This window comes from Anastrepha ludens, chromosome 6 (assembly GCF_028408465.1).
Source record: "Anastrepha ludens isolate Willacy chromosome 6, idAnaLude1.1, whole genome shotgun sequence".
NCBI lineage: Eukaryota > Metazoa > Arthropoda > Insecta > Diptera > Tephritidae > Anastrepha > Anastrepha ludens.
Window position 1 is genome coordinate 76575943 of NC_071502.1, and position 16800 is coordinate 76592742.

A 16800-nucleotide genomic window follows, 5' to 3' on the forward strand; every position below is an offset into this window, starting at 1 on the left:
CACTACTTAGCAGCGGAGAAGCATGGAGCTGGGCAAAAACAGCTTTCAACTAGCCTCCGCTTATTTGGTCCGCGAAAAGAACGCCCCGCCAGATGAGCTGAGGGCGCTTGTTAAGGAGGCAGCTAATTTGAAAAAGCACCTGGTTGTCTCCTGCGACGCAAATGCCCACAATAAATTGTGGGCGAGTACCGACACCAATGGAAGAGGTGAGTCATTATTAGACTTCATTTCATAAAATAAACTTAGTGTCTGGAATTCAGGCTTACAGCCGACCTTTGAAACAAAAACGAGGTCAGAAGTTGTGGATTTAGCCCTGGCCTCTGACGTTTTTTCTACGCACGTTAAAAGATGGCTAGTGTTGAGAGAAAAATCCTACTCTGATCATCGTTACATAGAATTTGCCATTGATCATAAGCTTCCTCAAATTTAAGAGTTTAGGAACATCTGAAAAGACTGACTGGGGAGTATACAAAAAAAAATTAAGAGCTTTATTGCCATAGATACTCAATCAAGATCCCACCACAAACGGGGAACTGGACGGATTGGTAAATCAGGTAACGAGATCCATGAACAGTTCATTAGAAACTGGGTGTCCGGTTGAACGTCATAAGGCAAAGCTACCTTGGTGGACAAAAGAAATAACCTCATTATATATAGTATATCCATAGATAGTAAAATATATGTATATAGGAAAATTTTTCACAGAGGTTATGGCAAGACTAAGAAAAAGCAGCAAAACTTTAAAACCTTTGAAAAACAGAGTTTAGCCAACGCGCGTTATAATTTCTCGTGCTTTTTCCATACACAATTACAAACAAAATTATTTTGTATTTATATAATTTTATTTAAAAACCATAGCACATTTCTATACATAATGATAAGAATATTTCCATACACATAGCTTTAATGTTGGTATTTATTCATCTTTACATACAAATGTATGCATACTTATTTATATTTTCTTAATAATTTTCATCATGAAACTTAAATTCTTAATAAAATTTTAAATTTTATATATTAAATTGCGAATATACAGTTACCTAAGAAACTTTTTAAAAACTCTTTGGCAATTTTTATAATAAAAATCTTCACATACCACTTATTCTTAATTCGTTCTTTAGCTCATTGTTTTATATTATTTTTGAATTTTTTGTTTAACTTTATATTGTGTTTACTATAATATTTGTTATTCCACTAGTCGTTAATAGTAGGTATTGGAGGAGATAAAATAGTTATATAGGTATGTAAATGCAGTTACTTAAGTGAATATTTAAACTCAACAGAAAATGATACATTTCTTCGGGAGAACAAATGAATTGCATTAACTAATTTATTTGTAGTGCATAAGTTGAATAACGCTGGCAGCAGTACAAAGGATGTCTGTTTAGCAAGCGAAAATCACTTTGAAAGTAAGGAGAAAAAAGGTTTTGTTTTTAATTACGATTCAATTCCCGATTTATTACGAAAAGAGCAAAAAGGCATTTTTCACCATTCTCTTATTTTTACATCTTTTTTACCCATAGGATCTTCTTGCTCAATTGCTCCCATTCGATTCGTGAAACTATAGATTTTCTATGGAAATGCTGTAAACTCAATTCTTTATTTTCTTATCAAGTTATTTTTTAAAGGACTTTAAAGTTTCAAAAGACTAAATTTTCAAATTAATGTTTTACACACTTTGAAATTTTGTTTTTTATTTTTGGCCATGACAAATAAAGATGTTTTTAGTATCCTTTAATTGAGTATACTTTATGTCAAATTAGTAAAGTTTATAAATATGTCTTTCAAGTTTTTATAAAAAATCAAGAAGAATGCAGTTGAGAAGTAAACATTTTGCCCGTGTCTACGGAGGAGCTACCGCTATTAGAAAAACCGTTCTAATATTTGGTGTTTCATGGGCGAGGTCGCGCACCAACTCTTTCCCATTTGAAGTTCTTTAAAAAATTAAATGGGCGAGAAAATGAAAAACCGAGTATACCGCCTAACTTTAAAAAATTAATAGTTTCACGTGAATATGCAGTTTTTTATAAGTTGTTATAAGCACTATTATAAAAAAAAAAGAAAAATGCTTGATTTCAGTAAAATTACAATAGTAAGAAATTGCCTATGAAAATTCTTGAAAAGAAATTCGAAATTCGCTGACAAATGCGTATAAAAAATATACACTTGCAGTTTCTATTTGTAAAAAGTTCGGTTTTATGGGATAAAAAGTGCAGCCGGGATACTTTCGCAAGTCCCTATGTACCTTATTTTTTATATCTTGTAGTTGTAAATCAAAATTAGACACAAAATGTGGACAAACACTTATTTTTTCAGAATACTAACTACTTTATGAGTATCATTTATCAAAAAACGATTAAGCCTAGCTCTAGGATACAACGAAATTTTCGAAATTACACAAAACCATATATAATTATAAAATACACATTTAAATACTTAAGTAAAAGCAAAAAAAAAAACAAAAAAAAAACATACCGAACTCATGCACATCACCTTTAATTAAATGTACATATGAGTTTGCCCTTTGTAAGTATGTCAGATTCTTATAAGTACTATATTTAGTACATAAAAACAGAAAAATTTAAGAAATTCAGTTGATAAATTTTGTTGTATATATATATATAACTGGCACGTACACCTTTTTTGGGTGTTTGGCCGAGCTCCTCCTCCTATTTATGGCGTGCGTCTTGATGTTGTTCCACAAATGGAGGGACCTACAGTTTAAAGCCGACTCCGAACGGCAGATATTTTTATGAGGAACTCTTTCATGGCAGAAATACACTCGGAGGTTTGCCATTGCCTGCCGAGGGGCGACCGATGTTAGAAAAAACTTTTTCTTAATTTTGGTGTTTCACCGAGATACGAACCTACGTTCTCTCTGAATTTCGAATGGTAATCACGCACTCACCCATTCGGCTACGGCGGCCGCCAAATTTTGTTGGAATAAATAAAATAATAATAAAATGAAATAATAATAAAATAAAATAATAATAATAACACAATTTTTTGTAATTGATTTCAGAAATTTTCTAAGGCCTTTACATTTAATAATAAATAAATATGTATGCTAAAGCGTCTTGAATGAACGCATGGCCAGAACGTTTTGAAGATGGAAAAACAATTATGTTGCTATTGAAACCTGCATAAACGCAATATGTCACTTTAAATTTTTCTTAATGTCCGCTGAATGAGAACGTTATTAGTTTATTGAAAAACAACAAGTACAATAAATATATCATGTGATGGAAGCAAAATGGTTGTAACACAAAATACGAATCTTTGTTTTTTGAGCAAATATTTAAGATCAACATTTAGCATTGCAAATGAGTGGTCGCCTAACGGTCTTATTTAAAAAAAAAAAATTGATATAAATGTAAATGCAGCAAATCAATCTAGCTTTGGCCATATAATTTGGGCTTTGCTCTCAAATTTGACATCCTCATAGTAAAATAACATAATATTGTTAGGTACTTCCTATCATACAATATATATAAGAGCATATATGTACGTGTAATATTTGATGTATATTCGACTCAATAATAATTTGTATTTAACAAAATCTGAATTGAGATTTTCATGTTAATTTAATTATTGTTATTTAGTCTTTATTACAATTCTTAATATTTTTATAAAAGTGTTTGCATAATTTCTTAATAAATGAGTTTACGTCTGATGTTTGGTAATTTAGACGGGAAGACATAAGCAACGATTACCGATACCTTTTACAATTTTATTCTAACTTACAACTATGGCAATGTTTAAAAATACATACATACATGTGTAAAAAATTGTTTCATAACATTACTCTTTCGAAAAATATTATTATTATTAATGTTGAAAGGATTAAATTCAACAAGTCACCGAGCGGTAATTTCGACCTTATTACATCTGCGTCATATGTACATACATACGTATTGAATGTGTAAGTACCCATCCGAATGCTAGCCGTGCTTAATCTGTTCAACTGCGCCAAATGTTTATTTGTATGTGGTGTTGTTATGGATTGTAACAATTTCCGGATCCTGCATCCATTTCAGACTAGATTTGAGCCGGTCTTTATTAGGCAGCTAAATTTATCAAATTGTCACTTTTACTGCGGTCATGACGGTCACAATCGTCATTCTGCATCCGTTTTGCCTTAAGTCAGCTTTTCTGCAGAACAATCTTAAGCTTGCTACCAGAATTAAGATATATATGCATGTATGTAAGATATTTCATCTGTTACATACATATGTATATTTAAGTATTTATATTAACATTTTTGTTTATACAATAATAAAAAATACTTTAATGGGAGTTTATAAATTAAATGCATTCATTTTGTTTAATATCAATGACTTCAACAATATTTAATTACACAATATTCAAGCTTATAATAGATTGGCGAAAGACTGTTCCACGAAAGGTCAGACTCAATGTGCACACATATTAGTACGCTAGTTTGTAAATGGTACCGATATTGCCCGCTCATGGGCTGGTAGAATTTGTATGAATACACTGATTTTAAGAGTATGTACATATGTATGCACTTTAATAATTCAGAAAGAATAGCTAACATAATCAATGTACACACATACATACATATGCATGGATATATCTTCTGTGTGAAGAACTTGTTTGGCTAACTTTATTTTTACAGAGAGCTTTCTATGGAGAAATTCCAGTCCAAATTCATAAAAAATTGACTCCTTTAATTTTCCTAGGATTTAAACTAACTTGAAATTAATCTATGATCATATTTAAAAAATGGATGCGCAATCATTCGATTTAGAATAAGTTAATGTTATTAATTATAAATGCAATTTTTCATAAATCTTATATAATTAATAAATTTGAAGGGAAATATCTATTGTACCGATTCTTAATATGTAAATATCCTAATTATTAATTAACATGATTCGATCTTTCTTTAATTCTGGCGAATTCATATTCGTAAGCTATTTATTAATGTTTTCATCTATATACTAGCTATAAAGAAATTGTACAGCATGTTTATTGTGTTATTATATATGTACATACATATGTATTAATTGTCTAGGTTTTAATAAAAATTGTTTTGTTTCGTCAATGGAACAAAATGTTACTAAATTTCAGTCGGCTTTTGGCAAATCTTTTCTTACTCCTTTAATTGCTTCAAGTAAGCACATTTGTATATATTGTGTGTATTTAACAAGTACCTAACCGATCTTATGATTCCACCTATTCACTGTACCTGGTGTGCATGACTGAATGTGGTAATTTTATAACGTCTGCTGTCAAAAACCTTTCAAACTTTTGAAAGAGAGAATTGTGTTTCGTTTTAAACTTTGACCGAAATTTGTTTTTATGACAGAAATGCACTGATGGTTTTTTTGTTCACAAACTTAAATATTAAATATTTAGAGTTTGATAAGAAAATTTTGTGTTAGAACACAGGAGTGGTTAACTAAAAAACGTAATATTCCGATTTAAATAAAGACTTTGGTTAACAGCATTAAGTTAAACTTAGCGTCAAAACTTTTAGAAGTTAGTTTGTGACAGGAGTACAGCAAAAATCCAATTCTATTACAACCCAAATGATTCGAGTTTGATCGGCTGAAATTGAACATTGGAGAAGTGGGTAATGGTAATATTCCACACGTGCGTGCTTAACAAAACTAGCTATTTTTCACACTACGTACGTAATATCTTTGCTTTTTGTTATTTCAGAGAAATTTTCCTTCGGAAAATATTTTCGGTTTTGGGTTTTTAAGCCTTCAGAACACTTCAAAATTTAAAAAATTTACTTATATATACATACATGCATATGCGTTATGATTCAATTATTGAATGTTTGCTCACTTATGGCATTCGAGTTTTGACACTCCCTTACAAAAGTGCTCTGGACACTTCATTCAACCCATTTAAAGGTAGGCAGTTATATATACCATAGCGTCCTGATTGAGACTATCCAACTCTTCTCCTTGCGGTTGCATCAGTTTGCACGTGACCACTAACAGCAATTACATGTTATTAAAAGTACTCTTCTTGATAATTTTTGAATATTTAATGCAACCTTACCTAGTAGTACTTCCGTAACCTATGTTTGAAATGCATCTGTCTCAGATTATCAAAAAGTCTATCTTTCGCACGCATTGATCCAAAGAATTGCTCTATGATGCCCTGATTTAAGTGGTATGGCCGGATGCATTTCAGGGCATAATGACCCTGGACATACCAGTGCAAACTTCTGAGCGAGTTGGTGCTGTAAAAATCTGGCTTTTCCTCCACTTTTACTCAAAATTTCTAGAGTTAGCAACGCAGTATCTTGCTAAGGGAGTCGATTTGTCAAGCGGGAACGGAAAAGCTGCTTACTGACCAAACCTTTTAATACTGAATCATGCAAATATATATAAATAATTAGCTTTCATACTTTCGACTTTATGGCGAAACAAAGTTTTTATATCGTTGCCGAGGAGGTTTGTGCGTTCCTACCATTCTGTTAAACACGAACTCAATGCACAAATTAGAGGAAAAGCTCGGCGAAACATCAAATAAAGGATGCTTAGAAGCTAACGTCGCGGATACATATGAATTAATCACCCTTTAAAACGATAATATTCAATTAGAAATTTCAGGAATGTAAAGCGATTAGCCTTCGATAGATGTTAGATATGTAGGTGGATATAGTTCAGATATATGTAAATATAATCCGAATTCATCTCCCCAGTCATAAAAGAAAATTTGTGCACAATGTTTTAGTTGATAATAACTGTTCATATGGTAGTAATATGTATTGAGTTTAACACAATCAACACGTGAATTTTTTAGAAAATATGTAATAAATCTTTTTTATTTTCCATATAAATATGGTATAGCAGAAACAACAATAACTCATACTCCAAAAACGAGAATTCTTATTTGTATTACATTTTCTATAACAAATAACCGATCGCATTTTTAAACGAACTGTAAAACTGTTAATTTGGATTCAGTGCATACATTACGATGATGAAAATTAGTTGGGCACTTGTCATACGTTTGACAATTTTAATGCAACCATATCAGCATCAGGTCGTTTAGGTTGATACGCAATAGTCTTAAATTTAAGCTTAAATTTACCCTTAATTGTAGTCTCAGTATCTTTTTCTCTTGCCTATTTAATGTATTTTCTGCAATATTTTCTCACTTTGACCTGTGCAATTGTACGAGTATTATTTGTTTGTCAATAGCGTGCACTATTGGGGCTGGCTGTAACAGCAGCGGAATCCGAAGAGGCACTAATTACGGTTAGTGCAACTTCCATCGGTGGTCGCTTGCTCTCCTACAGCTATACCAAGTGGCCATCGGCATCGGTATAAGCCAATGTCGTGCCTGTTGTAGTATTAAATGTGCTAAGATTTGCCGGATCGTATGTTCCACTCGCAGTCATCAGTAAGTTTCCACTGATGCCTGCAGATGTGGGAATATTTAGAATTTGAAGGCTACCAGAAGCTGTGGGCACACCCACACCTACAAGATTTGCACTTAAAAGCTGTTGCTGAGGTTTAGTCCTATTTGGATCCTTCAGAATGCTCTGAGGTTGTTTGGAGGTACAGCTTGGGATCGTTGACATCATGCTTCCATTGCCTGTTATGCTTGTGGTTTGAGTGGAGCATGAATTATTCGAAATATTTATTGGGTGCAGTTCATGTAGAATTTGGATGTTATTTGTGCCAGGCATACTCGTACTTGTAAGTTGAGTAACGTCTGGTGGTGGCATGCCTACAACTCCACGCATAATGCCTCGACGAAGGGTACCACTACCACCGCCAACTGATCCCATCATGGCGTTACCACTAATAATAGATGCTTGAGATATAGGTTGAAGATGCGTCATGGGAAGTGGAGGAGTTGCAAAATCCATTTGTGGAGAATAATCCTGCAAAACAAAAAGAACAACAAAATATTAGTTTTATTTAAGTTTATTCGATTGTAAGCGTGCATGTATTTTCACGTGACATCGATTTATCGATATGCTCAGCATAAAATAGTTAATAATATAACTATTACAAATGACGCATACGTGGAGCATATTCCCATTGGTTAACAAAAAATATATTTTTCTACTTTATTCCTTTTAGCAAAATTTAAAATTTAAGACATTTAAAAAGATCTTAAGGGGTTACATGGGTTTCGTCGGGTAAAAAAAGTCCTATTTTCAATTTTTTTTTCTATGTCAAAAATTATTTTTTTAATTCAAACTTTACATATTTAAAGAATAATTTCTGAAATTAAAAAAGAAAAAAATTAAAACTCCTCCATTGTGACGCCATTTTCGGTGACCCCTCGAAAAAAGGTGCGTTCCTGACAGGCTCCTCAAAAATGAAAAAACAAAAATAAGTGCTTTAGTTAAGACCATAAACTCGTGCTTGAACGAAGCAAAGAAAAAAAGTAGGAAGTTTGGCAAACATATTTGCAAAAAAATGAAAACTTCGGTCAAATTTGCTTGATATTTTGTTTTTTTAAATAGCTGTAATTGAAAAAAAAAAAAAAAAAATCCTTCGTTCAAGCACGAATAAATTGTATTTCGAACACCTGTGTAAAATTTCATCAAAATCGGTTGAGTAGTTTTCGAGTACATTTGACAACCGACTTTGAAAACACACTTCCGAGAAAAACGCGTTTAAAGTTTGAGTAACAATAAAAGTGGCTTGGTGCGCACACATTCCAAAGGCTGTATCTCTGAATTTATTATTCGGATCGACTTGAAAATTTTGGATAATATTCCGGATAAGTGATAGAAATTAATAAGCAAAAAAAAAATTAAATCGATTTTTTGAACCAACAAAACCCATGTAACCCCTTAATGTCAGTATTTTTCAAACAAATATACTGAAATCCGACATCGCCACTTTAATTTAAATTTTTCACAATGCAATTCCATCATCTCATTGTTGAATGAGAAGAACATATGTATGTGCGTATGACACACATTACAGAGAACGAAATGGCATTAAAATCAAATAGAGAAAAAATAAAACAAAGATGGCGGACGAAATTGATGGTGAATAAAGAACACCATATTGACATTGACGCCAGTCTTGTTTATTTTGGACTTCACCTTGTATGTACATAGAAATGCTTGTTTTGGATTTTAATATTCAGATTTTATATATGGTATATGTTTTTAAAAGTGTAGAATTTTTACAAGCTTTTAATACTTATATTATACTCGTATATACCAATATCGTAACAATCGTTTTGACATAAAGGAGGAGCATATAAATTATTTAATTATTGATAAGGTACTTGCATCTACTTTAGATACTCACCATAGGCGGGTACGAAAGATATCTGTCACTATTCATATTATAATATGAACCATCAGGCGGCGGCGCTGGCGAAGGGGACGGAATATACACTCCTTTGTTGATGAGAATTTGATCATCGTGAGCTCGGTGATCTAATATATTTGTAACATTACTGTGGTGACGCGGATGTGGTAAAGTTCGTGCATTAACTGTAAGATATGTAATTTTAAGATTAAAGCTTATTTGCAGATTAAAGCTAAGATGCAAGTTTTGAGTAGTCTAAGATTTCCTATGATTTTCTATGATTTCCTATTTTGAGCTGTAAATAATTTTAACAAAACCTTAACTCCTACCTAGGAAGACCTCAAGCTTTATATTCGCATGGAAAAGAAGAAATATATAAAGGCCAATCAAAATAAGCAACAGGAAAACTATATATGTAAATTAGTAAAGAACAAGGAGTTTCTGGAAGTTTTTAAAAATGATCTGGGAATCCGCGTGAATATTCAGCTCTTCGAAAAACGAGTTTTAATGTACCACCTCTTTGGACTCAGAAGAAAATTAGACTGGCCTAGATATAATTGGTTAAAAGGTTAATTCCTATTTTCCTGGATCTGTTCAAGAACCACTTGTATAACCTAACCTAAATTGTATAGTTTATATCTAAATAATTAAACCAAATATTTTTTTAATTTACAGCTTAAAAAGAAAACGGACATATTTTATAGTAATTATTGTTATTATTCAAATCTTTATTATAAGTTCAAACAAAATATAGAGAAGAACTAGCTGCTATGGGTATCGGTTTTCTATAATAAAACAGTAATAGCTTAAGCGAATTCAACAAGCCCACTACTCTTTTCATACTCGTACTAACCGACTAATTAATTAGAAAGAGTAAGTGATGTGAGTCCTTCCCAAATTCGAGTTTCTCCTCCTTACTTTACACTTGTACATGTAGATGCTACTGTTGGTTACTATATATAACAGGTGGCGCTAAAGTAATCCTCCTATCAGAAAATGCTATAAATTTTGCGATTGGCCCCTAATGTCAGTTCTGTTTTGACATTTGTGTAGTAAACACATGCGAAATACACGTTAATAAACAATGTTATGCTACACTGCTCCAGAACGCGGAATATTGCTGACTATATATTTCACCAATAATCGGTCGGTGACTTTGGCACAACGTGAATTTCGTCGCAGATTTCCTCGCCGTCCATCGCCTACTGGTGAAACACTGCGACGTTTAGCCGCTCGCCTCGAAGAGATTAGCACAACATGAGATGCTGCCAGGCGTGGCAGACCCCGGAGTAACCGTTCTGCAGAGAATATTGCTGCTGTAGCCGAGGATGTATGGAAGCGCCGTCGACATCGACCAGACGACGTGCCACGCAAATGGGTATCAGTCGACGGTCTTTACAGCGAATTTTGGTACAAGTTTTGAAGATGTTTCCGTACAAAGTCCAGACGGTGCATCAGCTGTTAGCTGCTGACCGCCAATCGCGTCTAACATACGCTCAAGCCATCCTTAATCACCACCAAGAGGAAGGTGATTTTTCATCAAAAATAATCATGAGTGATGAGGCCCATTTCCATCTTAGCGGGTACGTAAATAAGCAAAATTTACGCTTCTGGGGCACTGAAAATCCGCGTGTAACCCACGACGAGCCATTACACCCGCTCAAAGTCACTGTACGGTGTGCTGTTTTCGCTAATCCACAAAAAGAATCAAAGTTTTTAATTTTTTTTTTTAATTACAGCCAAAAAACATCGCAAGGTTACTTTTGCGCCACCTTGTACAAGGCATCTCACTACCATTAGCGGCGACTTTTTCCTAATCTTAGTCCAATAAAAAATTTCGTGTTTATCAAGTCAAGAGAGTCCGTGGAGCATTGTAGGGATAGAGCAGAGACTTATATTGTTTTTGTGGCGGCACGTAAAGTTCTGGGACACTTTGATAAACCAGTCGTCTCTCATAGACTACGTTCAAAGCGTGGCATAAAGTCATATAAAGTCATTTGAACGACAGGATTATTTTCATAAGATGCAATTAAGATAGTCAAACACGATATTATTTATAAACTCGAAGTTTTACTTTCTACTTTTGCCCTTTAGTTGAAAAAGTTCCTACCCATAAATTACTTGAAATGACTTGGTTTTGAAAAAGCAACTTGAGTACTTACCAATGTTGTTCGGATATACAATGGGCATGGTACCATCTTTTTGATAACGAGGAGGCGGCATATCTGTACTTTCGACCAAATACGTTGAAGCTGCTTTCTTACGGGCTTCATCCTGCCAATAAGCATATAAGAAATCAGTATGTACGAGTATATAGTGAAATTAAGGTAAATTTTGAAGTTGAGATTAATTGCAGTAAGTTATATTACTAAATTTTGATGAAAAGACTAAAGTCAGGTATATATTTGAGACTTGGCTAATTTTATTCCTTAATACATACAGTGCGGGCAACCACCACGGTGCATTTTTATCCTGGGACATGTTTCTGGTAGAGCGTAGAGATACTGTAGAATCAAATAATAACTGTATTTTCAACTACACTGTGCAATAACCGAAACCATTGCAAATATTTCCTGAAAGTGTACCTATGTAATTGCAAAAGTTAATTCGAGTATCTTTTATGGCCTACTAAATTTGTATGTCCCGGCCTAAGCTGTGCCGCAAAGCAAAAAGTGGAAATAATTTCTTAAAATACAATGTATCTCTGGACGAAATGAAGGGGTAAGACATATTATACTGTGGGCAAAAAGTAAGGTGAATTTGGTTGTAAAATGAAAAATCTTTATTTATTCTTGTAAATCAATTTCATCCCCTTCCAAATAATCCCCTCTCGATAAAATACACTTATGCCAACGATTTTTCCAATCCCCGAAACATGCCAAATAGTCCATTTCCGGTATAGCCATCAGCACCTTCTTCGATTCAGCTTTTTCTCCTCAATCGACTCGAAACGCGTTCCCCGGAGTGGTCTCTTGAGTTTTGGGAATAGCTAGAAGTCACACGGAGCCAAATCAGGCGAATACGGTGGTTGCTGAACGATATGCGTGGAATTTTTGGCGAAATGGTTATGAAGAACGAGTCTCACACTGACGGTGCATTATCGTGATGCAAAAACCAAGAGTTGTTGGCCCATAATTCTGGTCTTTTTAGACGAATTGCTTCATGTAAACGACGCATAACGCTCAAATAATTTTCCTTATTAACAGTTTGGCCAGGTGGAAGGAATTCATAGTGCACCACGCCACGAAAATCGAAAAAAACTGTCATCATGACTTTTATTTTTGAACGACTTTGACGTGCTCTTTTCGGTCTGGCCTCGCCTTTAGCAAAAGCTTTCAAAATGGTTTTCACAGATCCTTCTGAAATTCCGATCATAGCAGTAAGATCTTTAACAGTCAACCGACGATTTTTGAGCACTAACTCGATGGTCGTCCGGAGCGCTCCAAGTCATCAACACGTTCTCGACCCTCTTTGAAGTCTTTGTACCACTGATAAACATTTTTCTGCGACGTGGTCGAATCACCAAATGCCTTCTGCAACATGCTAAACGTTTCCGCAGCCGAAATTTCATTCCGCAAACAAAATTTGATGGCACTTATCTGCTCAATCAAATCAGACATTGTAAAAATCGAAAAATGCACTCTTGGTCGTTTGGTAAACACAAGCGTAAATATATTACTTATAATAACATTCACATGAAAGTTGGCCCAGATGTTATTAACAGTGCTGCCAACTCATGAAAAAAATAACTAGAGCGAAATTTTAATCCCGCGAAGTTTGACAAATAAATTCACCTTACTTTTTGCCCATAGTAGTAAATTTCACGGAAAATATTAAGTAGAATCCCATTTAACCCACCTAAAAGATTCGTTGTGATCGTTACTTCAGAAAACCCCTCAAAAAGCTATCCTGGAAAGTCATTAGAGGATTGAGATATTCAAGAATATTATTCTTTGGAAGATCTTACTAAGAGTCTTCTCACTCAAAATCTTTATATTATATATACATATAATCCTATTTGTGGTGTGCGTCTTGATGTTGTTCCACAAATGGAGGGACCTACAGTTTCAAGCCGACTCCGAACGGCAGATATTTTTATGAGGAGCTTTTTCATGGCAGAAATACACTCGGAGGTTTGCCATTGCCTGCCGAGGGGCGACCGATATTAGAAAAATGTTTTTCTTAATTTTGGTGTTTCACTGAGATTCGAACCGACGTTCTCTCTGTGAATTGCGAATGGTAGTCACGCACCAACCCATTCGGCTGCGGCGGCCGCCTTTATATTAGTAACGTATAAATCCTTGGAAAAGCTAAACAACACTACAAATTAAACTACTCACTACAGAACTATGACAAACATTAGATAACTTATTTACGTTGCACACCATTTTTCAAATATTATTTACATAAATGCTAATAGCGAACAGACAAACTGCAATAAATTTCTAACTCTTCATTGAACAAGCCAAAAGTAAATAAAAAAAAAATGATACAGTAAATTGATAGTTATCAGATTTGTTCTTTTCATTTTTTTGACGTTCTTGAAAGTCAGTTGGATGCATTTAGTAGTATACATATTTTCTCATGGCTTAATCAGATACTTACAGTGTATTCCGCTTGGCTTCCTTCATTTGAGTACGATTCACTTTTCTCTGAAACACTAGACAAAGTCTCGCCTGTGACGGTATCGTTATAGGAGCTCGGCGCATACATTTCTATTGTTGCTGTTTTGCCTGGTTGATTATCACTCTCAGCTGCTTGTACAAAAGTAATCATATTTGGAATTAAATTACATACGTATTATTATTGAAAATAAGATTAAATAATTTGTTATAAATGGCTATAGTTTATTAATAATATTCTATGAATAGTACGTAATAAGTACATACATTCATATAAATAAAGAAAACAAAACTTGTTAAACTAATAAATATTAAGGAGAGATCCGTTTCCCTAAAAATGCTCTTGCCAAACTTAAATAGCATTAAAATAGCTGATTTAAGACATCTGCCACTAAATTAAAAGCGTTTTTTATTTGTGGACCCAAATGTACAAAGAAAAAAGGTATGGAAGACTTCCTTGCAAGCGTGGAGAACAAGCGTTCCAAAATAATGAATTACCTGAGGTATTTACAGGGTTGTCGTATTATTGTATTTCGTAAATTTTAAAGGAGTAACAATATATTTAGGGTGTTCGAAAGGTACCGTATAAGTTATTTTATGAATTCTCACACTGTTAAATGTTCAGCGCGGTTTCAAGTACTCTAAATTTAGATTTGATCTTAAAAACTTTACGACATAACACCTTGAGAACCACCTAAGAGTATGTTGGGAGCTGCTGGGTGTAAAAACTGAATTTCAGTGGAATAAACAAATGAACAATATTCTAGTAAAACAAATTAGATATGGTAACTATTTGCATGCCCTCGTCTATGTCACTGCTACTCAAAAGTCACGAATAAGTACAGTAACAATTTTCAAAAATTCAAAGGAATAGTACGAATTACGTTTTAGGAGTTCGACGATAAGAAACAGAGGAGTGCGTTTTTCACAATAACAAAGACAGTTGAAGTCATTGCTCACAAACTGAGACAATAAACATACCGGTTACAATACATACATGTACATTAGGGCGGGTCGATTTAAAAATCGCTCATTGCTCTGTGAAAATCGTATTTTAGGGATCAAAATAAGAAACTTTGCTGAAGGAACCATACCTCTAAAACGAATTCTGATGTCCCCCAATTTGGGTCAAACGTAAAATCCCACTTTGACCCATTTAGAGTGCTCCAATCGTATGACCGACCCCCACTAACTTTGGACGGCCGATCCACCCATGCCAGTGGCACATCCTCTGGAACTCCCCTGGGGGGTTCCCCATACAATAATTTCAAAATATTACAATTTTTGGCCTTTACATGAGAAAAGAAACTAAAAAGTTCGACCCAAATTGGGGGACATCAGAATTCGTTTTAGAGGTATGGTTTCTTCGGCAAAGTTTCTTATTTTGATCCCTAGAATATGATTTTCACAGAGCAATGGGCGATTTTTTTACCTCCCCACAAATCGACCCGGCCTAATGTACATAGTTGTTTCCTAAATAATTTTTAACTCTTCCAATTCTAGTTTCTGATTATGGTATACGGTGTGGTATGATTTATAGTGCTACTACTTTTTTGCTTAAATTAAAATTTTAATGTAAGTTTTTTATAATTTAAAATGTATTCTGTTATTCGCAGTACGACTCAATTTTATAATTATATCAAAATCGAATATGAATAACTAAAATAAGCGACTAAATTAGTCACTAATGCCAAATAAATCAATAATGCCTCAGTTAGTTGACTCGGTAAAAGATTTCGGATCAAAAATCACTATACCATCTCTAATACAAATTTACAGTCTGTCTAATGGAAGTGTAACCGCCATAAGGTAGAGACTATTTGACAATTTCGCTGACTGCATTGTATGGGCTTATAATATTTATTGTACGCAATATATTTAATAAAATATATGGTCATCACCATTCGCTATAATGGCTTCAAATCTTCGCTGGTTCCATGTTAGAGCGCTGTTAACTGCTTGGAATTTAAATCGAATAGATCTGCGCCAAGAACCTTTGGGTCTTCCTTAACCCCGTAAGCCTTGAGGATTTCACTGTAGTGTCATCCTACTAAAAGAATGTTCGGGTTTCCGGAGGGTGTGTTCTAGTCATCTCCACTTTCTTTCTCTAATTTCAATACTGATGGATTTTGCTTACATCGCTTGATAAGTTCTTCGTTGGAGATCCAATTTTCCGCTACTGGATTGCAGCCGTCTGTTTACAAAGGTCTGCAGTTTTCCCGATGTTTCTTTGGATGCCAACCATATTTCACAGCTGTAGAGCAGCACAAATTTGACATTGGTTTTTGTGGTCAATTGTTTCGAATACAAAATGCAATTTAAGCTATAATCGATACTTTAAAGGTATCTTTCTTCTGCGGAAACCCCCGTTTGTGAATTTTTGTACAAGTAACTTTCGTTAGCGGCTGCCGTAGCCGAATGGATTGGTGCGTGACTACCATTCGGAATTCTGAGAGAACGTAGGTTCGAATCTCGCTAAAAGACCAAAATCAAAAACAGTTTCTTCTAATAGCAGTCGCCTCACGGCATCAAATGGCAAACCGCCGAGTGTATTTCTGCCATGAAAAAGCTCCTTATAAAAAATATCTGCCGTTCGGAGTCGGCTTCAAACTATAGGTCTCTCCATTTGTGAAACAACATCGACACGCACGCCACAAATAGAAGGAGAAGCACGGCCAAACACTCAAAAAAGGTGTATGTGCCTATGCCTATATGTATAAGTTCCGATCAGGCATTCGTAAAAATTTGTATTAAACTTTTTCCTTTACAGATTTTTAGAGCAGCGTTTCTGCAAATACAATCGCGACCACCTTAGTTATGTTGCGATATCTGTAAATAAATTGTTTTTAAAAGTTTTGCAGGTGTTCATAGACGCCGAGGCACAGCGTTCCAACACCTAACAC

At 34.3% G+C, this 16800-nt stretch overlaps 1 protein-coding gene across 2 annotated transcripts in view; it reads right to left on the reverse strand.

Annotated features, from left to right (window-relative positions):
• Nucleotides 1-905: 905 nt before the first annotated feature.
• The window catches only part of LOC128868663 (nephrin), a 104574-nt gene continuing 88679 nt past the window's right edge, over nucleotides 906-16800 (reverse strand). Inside the window, exons 20-23 of one of the 2 annotated variants that reach the window (XM_054111003.1) lie at nucleotides 13881-14029; nucleotides 11438-11549; nucleotides 9273-9460; nucleotides 906-7879 (exon numbers count right to left, since the gene is read on the reverse strand). In XM_054111003.1, coding sequence (XP_053966978.1) covers nucleotides 7289-7879; nucleotides 9273-9460; nucleotides 11438-11549; nucleotides 13881-14029 — 1040 coding nt within the window. In that variant the 3' untranslated portion in view covers nucleotides 906-7288. The remainder of the gene's footprint in view (nucleotides 7880-9272; nucleotides 9461-11437; nucleotides 11550-13880; nucleotides 14030-16800) is intronic. The other variant, XM_054111002.1, reaches the window with a different exon arrangement.